Below are 16714 nucleotides of genomic sequence, written 5' to 3' on the forward strand. Positions count from 1 at the left end.
TGTGAGTGCAGGCCATTAATATCATTGTGAATCACAGCCGAACTAGCAAAAGAGCGAGCTGTAAAATGTATTTTCTACAATCGCATCCATAAATCCATCACTTGTTTTATCACCACATTGCCAACAGATCAAATACACTCAAATTTCCACTTGATTAATTAACTGAGCGGTCGATTACAATTTGATTGGATACATTTTTTAAAAAGGTTCAGTTTCCTGCACTTTAAAATAAATGTCTGCGTTTTATTTCTGTAGTATTTTGATGCTGTATTGTCTTGCAAAGACTCCCACTGAAAGGTTTGCAGACAAGAGTTTCCCTCTATTGTTGCCTGAGACTGACTCACTATTTCCTCCATGACTGACAAGCCGCCATGGGAAAAATTGGTCATTAGTTCTTGCTAATAATGTTCCAAACGACAATTTAAAAGAATTTACCTAGAATCGAGGGGATTTTCTCAAGAGGGCAGCGCTAAAAATTGTTTTGACCACATGCATACAAAGCATCAAAAAGGTCTTCATTTATAGCTCAGCATGTGTTTGTGGGTGTTAACAAGTGTGAATGCATCTCTGTCTATTTTGGGGTCACAGGTCTTCATGCTGATCTGTTTTTTGTCTTTGTATCTACTCAGGAGGACATGCATGCACTAACTATGTGACAGTATATCACGGCACAATCTTTTGCATCCGTTGCATTGGAAAATTGTGAAAAATGTGAATTGAATTTGAGCTAAAATGCTACTAATAATTGTGAGTTGCAGCCCTACTTTTATTAAGGAAATGTAGTCACAGTTTGTTTTCACTCCGGATTTCTTACAAATACAGTGACCTCTGTATTGAACTGAACTGTGAGCTGAATGTATTGTTATACCCTTGGTATACACAAAGCAACAATATGTTTTGGGTTGTTTTTTGTACTTACTCTTCTCCCTGTTATTCCAAACGTTTTTCCAAATAAACATGCTATAATTCCATTGCTATGTCGTATTCTCCACACAAACACTCCTTCATGACTGTCTCAGGTGAACGACAAGAGGGTTTACTTATTTTCGTGGCAACAATAACAATTTCAGATTAGAACTTTCAAATACAGGTCACCTGTAGCTGCCTGCCTCTGGGTTCGACTTAATGAAACCAAATGTTTGTGTTGCAGATCAGCTTTGAGGGGGAAAAAAATACTCCAATAAACTTCAGATCTGTGTTAGGGGGGAAAAAATCATAATCAGGACACAGGAACATAGGCTGTATGTGCATGACCCCCCCCTCCCCAAACACACACACACACTATTCCCCCTCTCTATTCGGGGTATCACAGAGAGGTTCTCAATGTGAGGCATTTTCTTCCGCCGGACAGACAAAGCGCTCCCTGTTCACAGCCTCTTAGCAGCCACTTCACACACAGCACAAGGTGGAAGCCCCGTGAGCAACTCTATTTTCCCATCAGCCCTTCCGCCTCAGTACTGCAGAGAGACCCCGGTTTGTGAATGGCAACGACAGCAGGGGAGGTGACACACAAACAAATACCTGTCAACACAAACACAAGCATCTGTGCATCTGTAACTGCAGACACAGATTCTCAAGTCATAATGCAGCCTGACCCTGAATATCAATGAGCCATTCAAGTAAAGATACTACATATATAATACATAATAATAATAATAATAATACTTATAATAAAACGCACCAAACACAAATTTTGCAGAACGATCATCCCAAAATGCTGATATTACTAGAAATTCAACAGTTGCTATTGTTGACAACAATAAATTCATCATGCCAAACATCACTGGTTCCAGCTCCTAAAATGTGAAGATTTGCTCATTTTCTCTGCTTTCCATGAATGAGATTTGAATATTGCGTATCACATTGGACCCTGGGAAAACATTTTATGGCTAAAAAAGTAATTCACAGATGAATCACTGAAGGAATTAATCATTAGTTGCAGCCTTGGAGTTGTTTAAATGCTCTTTTTTAAAACACAAGATTCAAAATTTGCAGAGGCTGATGGTATTTAATTGCTAAAGAGTTTTAGTTTTTCTCTCATAACTTGACCAAATTGTGCATCTTATTTGTTTCTTTTTCACCCCAGTAGCCAATTGACATTGGCACTCCCAGCACATGCAAAATACAAGATAAGGTGTGCTGTATTACACAGTACAGTGAAGTACAATAAACTTGGCATCCAACTCAGAAGGATGCTTCAGTTCCAGTGGGAGAGATGTCACCACTAAACGGACACGCCCGGACCAGAGCGAACCCCTTGTAACTGTGGGCAAACCAAAGGAAACGGCCCTGACGCCAGGCGACGTCTCACCACATGCTGACTGACATGTTAATGTAAGAGAGCCACATCCCAACGCATCCAAGCTCCAGGCATGGATGGGTACAGAAACTGAACAACGCGATTAACGGGAAGACAGGGGAAAGATGTAGAAAAAGCTGGTATGGTCATGTATAGCCTCGTGAACTCTGAGGTGTGTTTATTATTGGTGGACAGGTTGCTCATGTGTCAGTGGTTTTCTTCTGAGAAAACTTCCTTTCCACTGTTAAAACAACATTCACCTTATGAGCTACAGGCGTTCCTCTCCATTACACATTCAGCAGAATGCAACATCGACCTCGAGGGCAGCTGCTAATCTCATAACCATGAGAAGTGAGGGCAACGCGATAATGATCCACCTCTGAACCGGACAGTGGAGAGCAATAAAACACATCCACAGCCTGTAGAGCTCACAGCCCTGCCTCTTCATTATTAAAACAGAGATACGATTCATTATGGCAAACATATTAGGACCTCTTCTCGTGCTTATCCATAAAAAACAACCACACGCAGATGAAGATGCTGTGAATGCAAGGGACATTAGGCAAAGCTGCTAAATCATTCACATTTGCAGGGACAAGTTAAGCAAATTAGAGAAAGACGGGAAAGATCGAAAGAAAGACGGAAAGAAAATTAATTTGTAGTTTGTAGTAACTTTTGCTCCAGATTGACTTCACGTTTCCCAAAGAAACCCAAAAAGAAGGGGAAGACACTTCTTTACTGACCATCAGCTGACCTCACGTGACACCATCTAGCTCATCTTCACCATGGCTACACAAAGTACACAAGCATGGGCATATTCATAGCATAAGAAGGATGGAATTTCCCATGCACAGGACAAGAGACAGCGCTGAGCACTTGAGACAGAAGTCGAACAATGTAAGCTAGAGTTTGCTGTATTGCAATGGCTTTCTTCGCTCGTCTAAAGTACCACATCTAACTCTCTTTCATATGCTTTTCCGACGTGGCCCAGGGGGTTGTCATGGAGACCGAGGCAGGCAGTGCCGTCATTGTGACCTTGGTGTCAGCTGAATGCTATTTGCCAGGATATTGACTCAAAAACCTGAAGGAGTGTAAATATGCCTTTTTTTGGTATCTTTCTTTGCTTGTCATCATCCATCTTCCATTTCCTTCTGCCTTCCCTCTGATTGGTCGGATCGCTCTCTCTCCCTCTCTTTCTCTCTCTCTCTCAAGCCCTGGAGTCTCACAAGTCCTCTTTCCCTCCATTACACTGAAAATCTGACCTTCATTGTATCCTGAAAGAATTTCTGGCACTCCTAGCAAAGCTCTGTCAGAGGAAAGACACAAGATAGCGGACATGGGAAAGACAAAACCAAAAAGGAACTACTCCTTCCAGGCCATTACAGCATAAAGGAAACAACATTTCTTATTCTTAACAATTACTTTATACATTCAAAGTCAACCATGAGTGTGTTGTAATTGTTCCAGGTTTGGTGAATGCCTCCCAGTTCTAATCTACGAGATGCCACATGGCTGGAGCTCTTTGTTTGATTTGTCTGAGCTCTTAATGCCTTCATTGGATGAGCGGCTGGATTTACCTGCACATGGCAGAAGCCTCATGCTTTAGAAAGAAAAAAGGTTGAAAACTCTGACGGTGTCTAAAAAGCCACAGTGAAGAATTATCTGATATAAGGGTGAGCAATATCGATAAATTCCTTCATCACGGTATATGTTTATATCACAATAACAACCGGGATAGAATACATTTTCTGGAAGAATCAATTGAGAAACCGTTAATGATACAAGACAGGCACTGTTCACTGCTCAGTAATCAGTATTTCAGACTAATAATTGCAGGCTTAATGAGTTAAGACTGGTTGTGGTAAATGTTTTGCACTGTTTTTTGAGCCTAAAAGAGCATAAAAGAAAGACAAACAGACCACCAGTCATTTAGCTGAACACACAGCCAGTCAGACACTTAGATGAGACTGAAACCAATAAAAAGGAACCATGGATACTACAGAAGGCCTCGTTCTGTGTTTGAAAATAACAGAGTCTGTGTGAAAGTGAGAAGAGAAGTGGGAAATGTGGGGTACCAATTCTTCACAGCTGTATGGTCTGTGGTGTGTGTGTGTGTGTGTGTGTGTGTGTGTATCTGTGTGTATTTCTGACCTGGGAGATGTGGTTGATGGAGGACTCCATGCGCCGCAGCTGCGAGGCCTGGATGTCCAGCAGCTGGAGTACATTGTTGGCTAAGGCATTGATCTGGTAGGCCACGCTGGCCAGGGACTGGGTGGTGTAGGCTTTGGTCTCCTCCAGAGCTTTCCTCTTGTCCTGGGCCTGTGAATGAAAGAGAGGAAGACAAAAAAAAGATGGAAGAGGTTAATATCACTATTTGCCTCCATCTTCTAGCCCCGTATCCAGGTAAAGTTGGCGGTGGATTCAGGCCAATAGAGCAGCAAAGACCCCCCCCACCCCACACACACAACTTTCACTCCCAAGATACCACTCTCTCTCTGGAGGGATTTGAGATGATGTAACACATCCTGCAGCAGCCATATTGGAAGCTCTGAGAACAAATGTGAGAACAGCTCACTACATTTCTGAACTCAAAGACTTGGCCAGCTTGAGACAGAAATACTCATCCAAAAACCTGTGTTGTATAAAACACTCACTGCCTGTGGGCTTGAATGGTCAGGACACGAAACTGTTTAGTTTTGTAGCATTTAACTATGTTTGCTTGGTCGCAAATGGCAAACACTAACAGCTAACTGCACTAGCGACAAAAAGAATCTGTGTATTTAGCCATATTCTGGCAAAATATGAGTGTTTCGAACATATTAAGCATATGAACAGACAGAGAGGAAGTGGATTGTCCTTCAGGTGTGGTTTGAGATTTTTATGATTATGTTTTGAAGCTTGGTCATTGCTGGAATCTGCTGTTACTACTGTGAATTCAAAGTACAGCTAACATTTTCTGCTAAGAAGCAAGCTACATTTTTAAGCCTACAGTTTGTAATTGTTTGATACACAATACATACGTTTTGGTGGAGTATTTCTTTAATGTGTTTAGTAGAAGCTCACATTTGAAGCGTTAAGTTGGTGGCTAGTTAGCTGCCTAAACAAGCACTTTGTTTGTTTTTTGGCTTTGCTAGGCAGCTACGTAGCCATCAGGTTAATTTCTAAAGCAACTAGGTACTTCTGATGTTAAATGTGGGAGTTTACTAAACTTTAAGGAATACTCCACCTTCAAGTTTACAGGAAATTAATGTGCGATTCAATATAATCCACATTTCAGGGATTACATTAAATGTATTTAGTAGAAGCATTAGCATTAGCATCAAAAGCACAGAGCAGCTGCTTTAATTAATTAGCCTGCTGGCTAGTTAGTGAACCAACAAGCCCAAAAGACAATGTTCAGTGTTTGTTTAAGTTGACTGAGTTGACACAAGCTACAACTCATAATGCTGTGAGACAAAGACTGAAGTTTAGTTTTCCACAATAACCTAAATATGAAAACACACACACACACCATCAACTATATTTCTCTGAGGATGTTTTCTCGTCTTTTTGCCTGGACCTCCATGATGCCGCCACTCTTGTCTTCCAAGAGAACAAACATTCTTCCCACATACTATTTTGAAACGACAACACTGACAGTTACAAAGATTTAAAAAGTGGCTGAACCAGACAAACTGTGGTAAAGACACATCAAACAGGCTGAGGCAAAGAGCCGAGCTCCAAACTAAGCCATCATGTTTGATCTCTGTGGGCTCTTCCCAACACTGCTCACTCATAAAGTTGAGTCCAAATAGCACTGCCTGGAGGGGCGACACCGGGCTTTGATAACAGGCTGCCGTAGCAGGGGGTAGGTGGTGGAGGAGATGATTATTGGTAGTAGTGGTTAGGGGGAAAAACAGAAAAAAAGGGAACATTTGGTCATGTGAAGACAAGAGGATGGACGGACAAAATGAAAACAACCATGTCACTGCGTGTCTCATCACCACTGATTCCCTGTGGCAGCGCGTAACTAATCCAGAAGCAATCCGTAAAAGCTCCTGACCTGGAGAGCTGCCGTGCTGGTTAGCCTCAGCTGGGTGAGGAGGTGACAGCGTTAGTAGTGTTTCTTTTAGCGAGAATCAGAGCAGCAGATGTGTTGTGAGATAACAGCCTCAGGAAGGAGGAGAGATTCCTCCAGAGGGCTCGGAGCAAAAGGCCATCTGTTGAAACCACACAGTCATTCATGTGCACACACAGACACCTACTACTGACACTGGAATATGCAGTGTGGTAGATGGGAGTAACAGCTGCAGGAAAACATATGAAACAACAAAAACAAAGAAACAAAACAGCCTTATGTCTATGACAGCAATATCTAAATTGCAACTGGATGCAGATTTTGCTGTATAGGGATTTTAAAACAGATTACTGCACAACATATGCTTCCCTGTTCAGAACCGCTGGCCTACATATCAAGCTGCAAGTCAGAGATGGTGTTTGTATTAAACTATGAGAATTTATCAACATTTGAATTTCATTTCTAGGACTAAATCCTAGAAAAATGCATTCTGGGAAATGTAGGATCCAGGGGTTGTGATGCTTGGCGATTTTAATCTGTTTCTTAGAAGCCACCCAACGTAATGACTGAGCAATACTAAATTGGTGCTGTGCCCCTTTAACTTGGCTTTGTCCACATCTTGCAGCTGTAAAGTGCAGAGACAAACAGCACCATTGACGCTTCAGTGCACAAGTGCTGAACTGTGATATGTAAAGAAATACAAATTTACATTCTGCATGTCTTACAAACTTGAATTCAAGATAGCCGAACATGTGATGTTGTTTAGTTCATGTTTTCAATGGCTGCGATTGATGAGCTTTTAAAATGTGTCCAATTCACTTTCACACTCCGAGTTTATCATGCCTCCTGCATGAATGACTGCTTTATTCCCCACATAAGAGATGAACTTCCTTTAATTTTGACTCAAAACTGACATGTTTCATTGAGTCTTTCACCAACGACAAGATGAAACAGCACAAGATGACTAACCTGTATCAGTTTCAAATTTGAAGCTGTGAAACCAGGCCTTAAAATTAGTGCACCAAAGACTATTAACAGTCATCCCCTCTATTACAGTTTCTTCTTTCCCCGGGGACACAGTGACTCATACTACGATGAAGTCAGCCGAAAAAGGTGATATGTTGAATAGACCTAGGCTATTCCTTCCTTTCCTGGTTTACATGAGGTTAAATCTTTAGCCTCATGTTAATCATACAACTGTTGTGTATCTTAGACACAGGATGAAATAAACCAATTCAACGTGTCAAAAACATGCATCCAAACTGCATTAGCTGCCAGAGCTGTGATCTGAGGTCAGCGGCGGGACGTTGGGAGGACAGATGTGGCACTTGATTGCATTGACAGTCGCGGCATCTCAGAGCAGTCTGCTCTAGTTAAAGTCCCCCCCTGCACTCATTCACGCATCAGAGGTTGGCCGTCCACAAATCCTCAAACTAACTAGATTTGCTGTTCAATTACCCAAGTATCTTTTTACTCCCTTTGACATCTCTCTCCAATGAGGAAACGCCAGGAGTACAGATGATTTTCAAAAACTCAAACAGTGCTTGAGACATTCGCCAGGAAGGGAACAAATTGTGTGCTTGCTCAATACAAAAAAGGTAAACAACAGCAGCGGAGAGCTGAGTGTACCATACCGAAGCAGGAGATGCAGAGAATGAGGTGAGCTCCCAGAGAGCTTTAGCGCTCCTGGAGCACTTTATCTCATATTTCTGAGCTGAGTAATGAGTGAAAGAGACTGCAGAATATCCAGGCAGTAGTAGACAGGCTGTCAGCACCTCAGCTGGGTTTAAAAAGGGAGTACAGAGGAATGCACCGTGTGTGTAAGCACAATGAAATTATAGCTGGGAGCTGAGGCAAGCTAGATAATCAAACAACCACTTGAATACAGCAAAAATACAGGGCCAGCGTAGAGTGTGATATAAATCTTTTTAAATGATTGATTGGGCTCATACATTTGGGAGCAAGAAGGGAGTGGCAGTCACTGGGAGGTTTTTGAAGCTAAGAAGCACCGAACTGGTTAAATGCTTCCATTTCACTCCGTCACCCATCCAGTCTGGCAAGATAACGGCCAACAGCCGCCACTGAAGTGCAATCATGCATTTTTAAACAAGGTGGTGCACTGCTTCAGCGTCGTACAGATTGGTGGCTGCATTGAGACGGCAGGAAGGAAATGTCCAAACTTCCTCCCTGAGGATAGAAACTGTTCAGGGGTCAAAAGAGGTGAAGCTGCCCCTCCACCCAGAAGCCTGAGCATAAGTAGGAAATGGACAAAATGAGTATTCCTCCTGACTGCCTGACATGACTAACACAAGATCTAGGGAAGTGAGACAAAACACCTAAAACTCATGGGTGTTTTCACTGAATCATCCCTGCAAAGTCTGGAACATCACACAAATTCAACCTCTCTAAAATGAAGAGTTCATGCTACATCTGTTCCTGCTGCACTGAATGTTCAAACATGTACACTAAACAGTGTCTCCACTGTGCAATCTGCCCCTGGATTCGTACAGCTGACAAGCACATTTGCGTTTATGTGCTCCCACTTGTCTGGAGGGGGAAATGTTCCCGGCCCCCAAAAAAAAAAAAAAACTTGCAGGAATGTTTGGAATTCTGCAACATGTCAAACATCTTTCAAGTGTTGCTGGAGAGCTCTGCTAAAGACCACAAGTGTCAGGGACGCATGGAGGAATAAAAAAACAAACAAACATGTTGTGACGGAAGCACAGAGGAATTGTTTTTCTTTTCTGTCAACTGGACAGGTAAGAAGAGAAAAAAACGACCCTTAACAGACGTCGTTCTTGACAAACTCCCAACTTCTCCTCGAAAACACCTCAGCCGGAGTGGCACTCATTCTGCTCAAGACACCGCTTTCGAGCGTAAATCCAACTGGAGGGTCGTAGAGCTCGCATGGCACTTTGCTGCGTGTGATGCATCGACCGCTGATTACTGCAGACTGGACAGGGTGAGATAAGCGAGACAGGAGGCAGCTGAGAGCGAGAGCTCTGTGGGTTGTTGTATTGATGTGGCTGTCGGACATCCAGCAGCTGATTGGGAATAAGGTGGAGCGAATGAATATGGGATTACAAGAGAGATGCGTTTAGGATTTGACCGAGTGCTATTTCCTGGTCATTTAGTTTCTTCAGTGATATATTACAAAAAGGATGGAAGGTAAAACCCAATAGGGACTCTGACAGTTGCAATACATTATCTAGTGATAGCTTCTGGCTTAAAAATGCTAAACGTTTTGAGTATTTTCACTTATTATTATTATTATTATTATTATTATTACAGAGAGATTCCAGTGTTTGTCAGCCAACAACATTTTCAACATTTTACTCACCACCTCTGTACAGATTTGGGTAAGAACAATATTTATCGGGGCCACTATGGCAGGATGTTGGGTCCGTCACTTTTTCGAAAGATCTTTTTCAAACAAATAAGCACTAACATTTAACTTGTTTGAATTAAATCAAACGCAACCCACGTAGCCTAAATCCTAAAGTATTAAATTCATTCACAGTGCCATGAGCTGTCATAAGTCAACCTTAAGAGAACTTTCAGTACTGAAATGCCAAATATACATTTAAGTGTGTGTCCCGGTGAGTGGATTGAGTTCATGTTAAAAAAACAAATATCTTTATTATATATATTGTTATGAAATGATTTACCCTCAAATATTGATATCAATATCTTAAAAAAAAATCACTATCTGTTGTTCGCTAAAATATGAGATTAACATCCAGGTTGACAAATACCAGAATTTCCCTTTAACTTGACGGATGCCAGAACAAGTGCTGGTACTTTGCTTTAAATAGCATCATTAATTAATAGAGATCAATGACCTTAATGGTTTAGAATTAACTTATTGACCATTCTCTGGACACACTGTCCAGGTCTGCTTGTTGGAGATTAGAACTGGATGACAACAAGACAATCAGCTTAAGGGGAATTATATTTATTAGATTAAAGCTGCTAAACATATTGATCTTAATAAAATGACAACCTATTCATCTCAGATGGAGGAGTAAGCATGCACGCCTTTAAATATGAAACCGTGAGAAGCTTAACAGCAGCCACCTGAGCAGACGGACAAGGTAGTGAAAGTGACACTGGGACGTGTAAAGAATAAGGAAAACCAGCAAACTTAACTTCAATCCTTCCTTCAGTCTTTTAAAAATAAACTCAGCAGTACGATACGTGAATTCATAATTCCACTTCCTCCACCGAGGCAGATGGAGGCTGACTGAAAGGCCATAAGGTCTACCTGACCTTGAAGAACTGCCAGCGCACAATTAAACATTCCTTCAGTATGTCAGCGAAGACACAAAGGGGAAGTCTGCACATGGAGGAAACTCATTAACCTCTCCTGAGTGACTTGTTAATTGGTTCGTCCAGGCAGGAAGTCACTGTTCTGTACTTGAAACGACAAACTTCACCGACAGACACCTAAAAACAAACAATGATCTATTTTTCAGATGATCGGAGTGCTGGAGGAGCTCTTGTTTGGATGGATTATTCACACTTTTCCACATAAAAAGAACAGAGAGAAACGATCCATAAAAAGCTGACACGGGGGGGGGGGCTTCTGTATGAATCCAACAACAAGGAGACAATTTTAGTCTGAAACAAGGATGTCAGTATGCTCCCAATTTTTCCGAAACTCCTACACTCTAACCAGAATGTAACAAATCAGTCCAACAGTCTGGACCAAACCAGCCCCAGTCAGCTGAGGGGGAGGAGTGACAGGTGGTCAAAAGGATGAATGGGCCTGGCTGGTAGGCCGAGAGCCGCTAGGCCTCTCCACGCTGGGAGAAAAACCAGGCCACTCCGCAGAGAGAGAGAGAGAGAACGAGAGAGTCGGAGAAAGAAGGACAGGAAATGAGGACTCAGTAACCCAGAGAGACAGAACTGTGTTAAAAAAAACTGCAATATTTGCCACCTGCTTTCTTCCGGAGGAGAAACTCACATGAATTCTCCAGGGGAAAACAGCACAGGACAGGTACGCCAAGGTTATATGACCAGGACATAAAGAGGACGTCTCTCTTTCCCTTTGTGTCCAACTCCCAGTCGACAGCCAGGACTGTCCTCTGACAAGCTACCTGCAGCGATCATGGCAGGACAGCCCACATTTCATAAAACTGCTAATTTAGGAGCAGTCAGAAACTAAAAAGCACAAGTGGGCATCATGCTGGCTCAGCAGGCGAAGTCACATGCCCAGAGCTTGCAACACTGGGTCTGCTCTGGTGTATGAGCTCTAGGTTTGCCAAACAACATCTTACTTCCACTTCCCTGTTCCTTGTTACTGTATGCTGTTTATTCAACCTTTCTCCCAGAATGTCTGGTAAAGAAATATATATAATATATTGTTTTGTACAAAGAATGCTAAAACCAATCACATGCTAAAATATGTAGTTTTTTATTGCTTTGGAAGTGAAATGATGGACTACATTAGAGTATGATAGTAACTTCCACTCTTTAAGCCCCACGTTTAATGTTGTGTTAAAAGAGACACACAAAAACTATATTGCTCTAATACAGTATTCTAGTTCAGAAATTATAAGTCAATCAATCGATTAGTTGATCGACAGAAGATTAATTAATTAATTTTATTAAATGAATCATTTATCAAGAAAAAATGCCACGTCAAGATGCCATCACGGGCTCTGGGAACTATATTATGACATTTTATAGATTACATGATCAATCAATTTATTGATAAGGAAATTAAACGACCCAAAAGTTAACAAAATGTATATCAAGGAATGTCAGCTCAAAGGATAAATATGTAAACAAGGCTAAAAATCCGAGCTCCTAAATGGTTTTGAAATGAGGTCTTTTTCAGGTCCATGAGTGGAAAATGTAGAGCTGCAACAATCAATCAATCCACAGATTATCTAATCAATGACTTGTTTCGTCTATGAAATGTAAAAAAAAGCCCAATAAATCCTCAGTGCCCATAGCAAACAAAAGGCTGCAAACTTTCTCACACAAGAAGCCGGAACCACTGAAAAATAAAACTGAAATAGTTAACCGATCTTCAAAATAGTTGCCGATTAATTTCCTGTCAACCGTTTCAGTTTTGCAAATATCAAATCCAGCCAGAACGCAGCTAATAGACCCTGAATGTAGCATTACTGTAGCCATCAACAGCCCTCTCAGTGTGTGTCCTGCCAACATGGCCAGGTGGCCCACTTTGCATACAGTCTATGCGTCCTTGTCACAGAGGTTAAACAAACATGGGGCTGCTGACTTGCATCGATGAAAAAAATATAAATATATATTTCAAGGGGGCAGCGAGCATTGTGAAAGCACTACCTTACATAGTAGGGACAAACAGGAAAATATCAAAATACAAAACCCCACATTAATCAGTCTGTGTAAGTATCTTAATGTGAAAGGGTGTTTTTTTGGCTCTATTATTAAGCCACTTCCTGACACAGAGAGAAGGCATTTCCAGGGAGCCTGTTTTCAGAGTCAGCAGTGCAAACAGGAAACATAACTCTGACCTGTCAGTGTGTCATATGTCACACACACACACACAGAGCTGAAAACACTCCCTTGGACGAAACAAAAGTCACCATCAAGTTGAGAAAGTGGGGCAGTGATCTGTCCTTGGTTAAACTGAGCTTTCACCATCTGCTTCAGCCTGCTGAGCTGCACGTCAGTCCACACTGAACACCCACAACAGCAAAGCCTCCATGACAAGAACAGAGAGAGAGAGAGAGAGAGAGAGAGAGAGAGGATGGAAATGTGAGGGAGGAGTGCTGAAAGGACGAGCTGATTCAAGCTGAGGCATGTTAATGTGTGCGCGGTTCGGCTCGAGTACACAGTTGTGTGTGTGTGTGTGTGTGTTTCTATCAGAGGCAGAGAGACAGTATCTCCAGCAGACAGAGAGGGCTTATGAAAAGTGCACTGTTAGTCTGACACTCGCTTCACACAGAGCGAGCGACGTGTGCTGAAAAGCTTAAAATCCTGCCTTTTTTTTTCCCCCTTCTTTACGTCAGCACTTTAAAACAAGGTGCTCGGCTAAAACACGAGGACAGAATAGCGAATCGGTTCGACACATGAAAGAGAACTTTTCATAGTTTCGTTAAAGTTGGAACAAAATACACATCAAATACTGTATGTTGACTTGTCGTCATCGTCCATCCCTACTGTCCTCTTCATCCACAGCTACATGAAAATGAAGACAGCCAAGTGTTTTTGTGCAGTTTACATCTCATTAGTTTGGATCTCAGGGGAGAGTTTTGGTCCCATGATGATCTAAATTCTATTTTTGGAGACAAAACACACTAAATTCTTGTCATTCTAGTATGAAAGTGGTCAGATATAAAGACACTAAACCCACCTTTTCAGACTGCACCTTGACACCCAATGCTAGCACGCAAGTAGCACCTGATAGTTGTTGGTTTGACAAGGATGCACCATTTTTGATGACACCTATGCAGCCTGAATGCACTTATTGTAAGTCGCTTTGGACAAAATATGACCAATTAAATGGTTTCGGTATTGGCCTTTAAAACTGTTGTTTTAAATTTCAAATCTGGCGCAGATACAATACCCAGTTCAACTTCTGAAATGTTAAACATTGTCCAAATACAAGCACGCGTACATGAACTTTGTGATTTAAATCAGGAACTGTATAAATAATGAAGAAATTAACAAGACAAGACTACAAATCAGACCAAGCATTCAATGCCAACTTAACAGTGTTTGATTTTTTTGTGCTGGAAACACATTTTGGTCGTTACTAGGTTCAACACTCCTACACATTTCAGGAAGAGAATGGTCAAATGTTAAGACACTAAAAATCAGTACAAAATATGGACAAATACTGGCAGTTAAATGTCAGTGTTGGTCGTCAAAACAAGGGCTGAGTATTATTTTAAATTAAAAAACTAGTGCCAGTACAGTACCAAAGTTTTGGTAGCCATACCTTACTTTGGGAAATAAGATTTTTTTTTCTATGTACCAAAAGAAGCCAAAGTTCTCAGATTGTATCTACATGAATAACTCAATAACTTCTTCATATCTTGAAGAATAACAACAAATCTGACCAGACAATAATCTGTGAGTTTCTGTCTGTAAGTAGGTTTGATACCAAGCCTGTATGTCAAAACAGTGAAACCTGGTCATTTCTATAAGCTTTCAAAGCCACTAACTCTCAGCAAAACATATGGGCTGTCGGCTTCTGCTGTCTAGACTAACATATATCGGCACAAACATGCTCATATGATCCTAAATACTGTCATGCTGCTGTGTAACATACATCTGAACCATCACGATAAATAACTGCACAAAAAGACACATCTTGCTTTGAAAAGTGGCGGGAGGAAAAAAGAGGTTCATCCACTTCATTTCAAGCTTATATGGGACAAAGAGGACAACCTTCTTGTCCTGTAGGGTTTGCGTGAGGCTGTAAGCTTCAAATCATCGGAGGACGAGGAAGAAAACAAAATTACAGGGAGTCCTGGGGGAGTACAGCTGGAATGGACACACCCTCCTGTAGCTGATATAGTGGGTTGTCTTCCTGCCACCGCCACTGTTTGTCTGTCACTCAGTTTGTTCTCAGGCTCTTTTTAAGTCGTGGCTAACCACAGATATCACTGTACGAAGATTAAAAAAGGACAATAGCCATCTCTGGTCATCAGATACCATATTAAACAAGCAGACTTGTGATAATCACTTCATTAAAGACGCACAGAATATTGCTTACATTTTGACTCAAATACAGGAGCTTTCATAACATGACTTAACACAAAAATGAGACACTTCACAAGCTAAGAAGAAGAACTTGTGAAGACAGATGTGAAGCCTGTTACAGGCCAGCAGAGATTAAAGCAAGCTCTGTTCCCCTGAATAAGTTGAGGGGGAGAAAAATCAATACCTCCAACCTTTATTGACCAACTAACAATCGCTTTACATTCCTCCCTCTGTCTCACAGCCTAGTTGCAAGCCTGCAAGCCCTGCTGAATGATCTTAAATAAGCCTCTGCCCATTAAGTCTAGCCAAAACAAGCTGCCTTCTACTGATTTCCATGCACGTATTAGGCTTTAATGTGGCATTATAAATTGTTTAATAGTTTAAAAAAAATATGCAGCAACAATAAAAGCCATGTACTGACATTATAGCATCTGCACTGAGTGCTTACAAGTCCATAATGTAGACAGTATATCTCCCCACTGTAATATTACTGTAGTATCCCAATGGGGACTTAAGCTGTTTTTGTGGTATTAAATGGTGAGTTTAATGACCTGACGGAATGTAATGGACTGCTATGTTTCTATAATACTCATTATAGTTTTAGTGTGACATTTAGTTTCCCACTCATGTACATTTCAGGCAGTGTCAGCATCTATTAAAGGCGAACAAACTGCATTAACTTTCTTGCTGCGGGACTTAAAATTAAATTTAATGTATTTCTTAGAAGGCAAAACTTGTTCAGCCGAGCTGCTGTAAAACACACAGGCCTCCTTATCAGCAGTGAGAGTGGAAGCAGTTTTGAACCGACCCAGTGTAATAATAAAAAAGTCGACACACCCTCTGTGTAAACGGAATAAATGTGATCAATAGTCTGAACGCATACGAGGTGCCTAAATGTCCCACCGTCTTAAAAGCCCCGTCATCAAACTGTTATTACAGCTCCAAGCTTTGGGCGGAGAGGTTCATTTCATAACCGAGCCCAGTTTCTTCATCCACATTTCCTGTCCCAACAACCATTCAATCCCGAGCTTTCCGCGACAAAAGGCGGCGGAAGATAACGTGGTAGCTAACTCACTTACCTGGACATAATTGTTCTCGCAGTAGTCTGCGACTCTGGTCAGGTTTTGGTAACTCTCCACGAGCGCTCTTTTACCGGCCGGAATCTCTTCCTCTAACAACATTTGTAGCTCTGCCATCTTACATCTCCCCGCAGAGCCTCCCTTTCCCTCTGCCTTCCCTTTGATTGAAACAGCCACCAGCCTCAGCTCTGCCTCGACAAAAAAAAGAAAAGAAAAAAAATCCTCTGCCTGCTATTGTGGGATTCCTGCCCTCGCTTTGGCGTAACCTCAAACCGAAGATCGTATGCACCGGGAAGAGTAGTCACTCAATGGTTTAAAAGTGAGACCAGTTTTTAACGACGACCAAACGTCCACCATTCATCGTCTTTTTTATATATATGTATACCTGTTTTTTTTTCTATCTATTTTTTTCCCCAGATTTTATTTTATTATCATATATTTGATTTGTTATTTTTATTTACGCCAATTGTGCTTCCAAAGGGTTCCACATAAAATGGAAGTTGTGTTTTGAACATTAACTCTGAATATTTGCACATCCCATCCTCTTCGTCTTTAAACCCTGTACAGCTCTTTTCA

At 41.4% G+C, this 16714-nt stretch overlaps 1 protein-coding gene across 17 annotated transcripts in view; it reads right to left on the reverse strand.

Moving 5' to 3' along the window:
• Positions 1 to 16317, reverse strand: part of abi1a (abl-interactor 1a) — a 42803-nt gene extending 26486 nt beyond the window's left edge. For all 17 annotated transcript variants that reach the window (XM_070928015.1, XM_070928013.1, XM_070928007.1 and 14 more), the window contains exons 1-2: positions 16139 to 16317; positions 4451 to 4618 (exon numbers count right to left, since the gene is read on the reverse strand). In XM_070928015.1, the coding sequence (XP_070784116.1) occupies positions 4451 to 4618; positions 16139 to 16255 (285 nt within the window). In that variant the 5' untranslated portion in view covers positions 16256 to 16317. The remainder of the gene's footprint in view (positions 1 to 4450; positions 4619 to 16138) is intronic.
• Positions 16318 to 16714: the final 397 nt, after the last annotated feature.

Source organism: Enoplosus armatus, chromosome 21 (genome assembly GCF_043641665.1).
Source record: "Enoplosus armatus isolate fEnoArm2 chromosome 21, fEnoArm2.hap1, whole genome shotgun sequence".
Lineage (NCBI taxonomy): Eukaryota > Metazoa > Chordata > Actinopteri > Centrarchiformes > Enoplosidae > Enoplosus > Enoplosus armatus.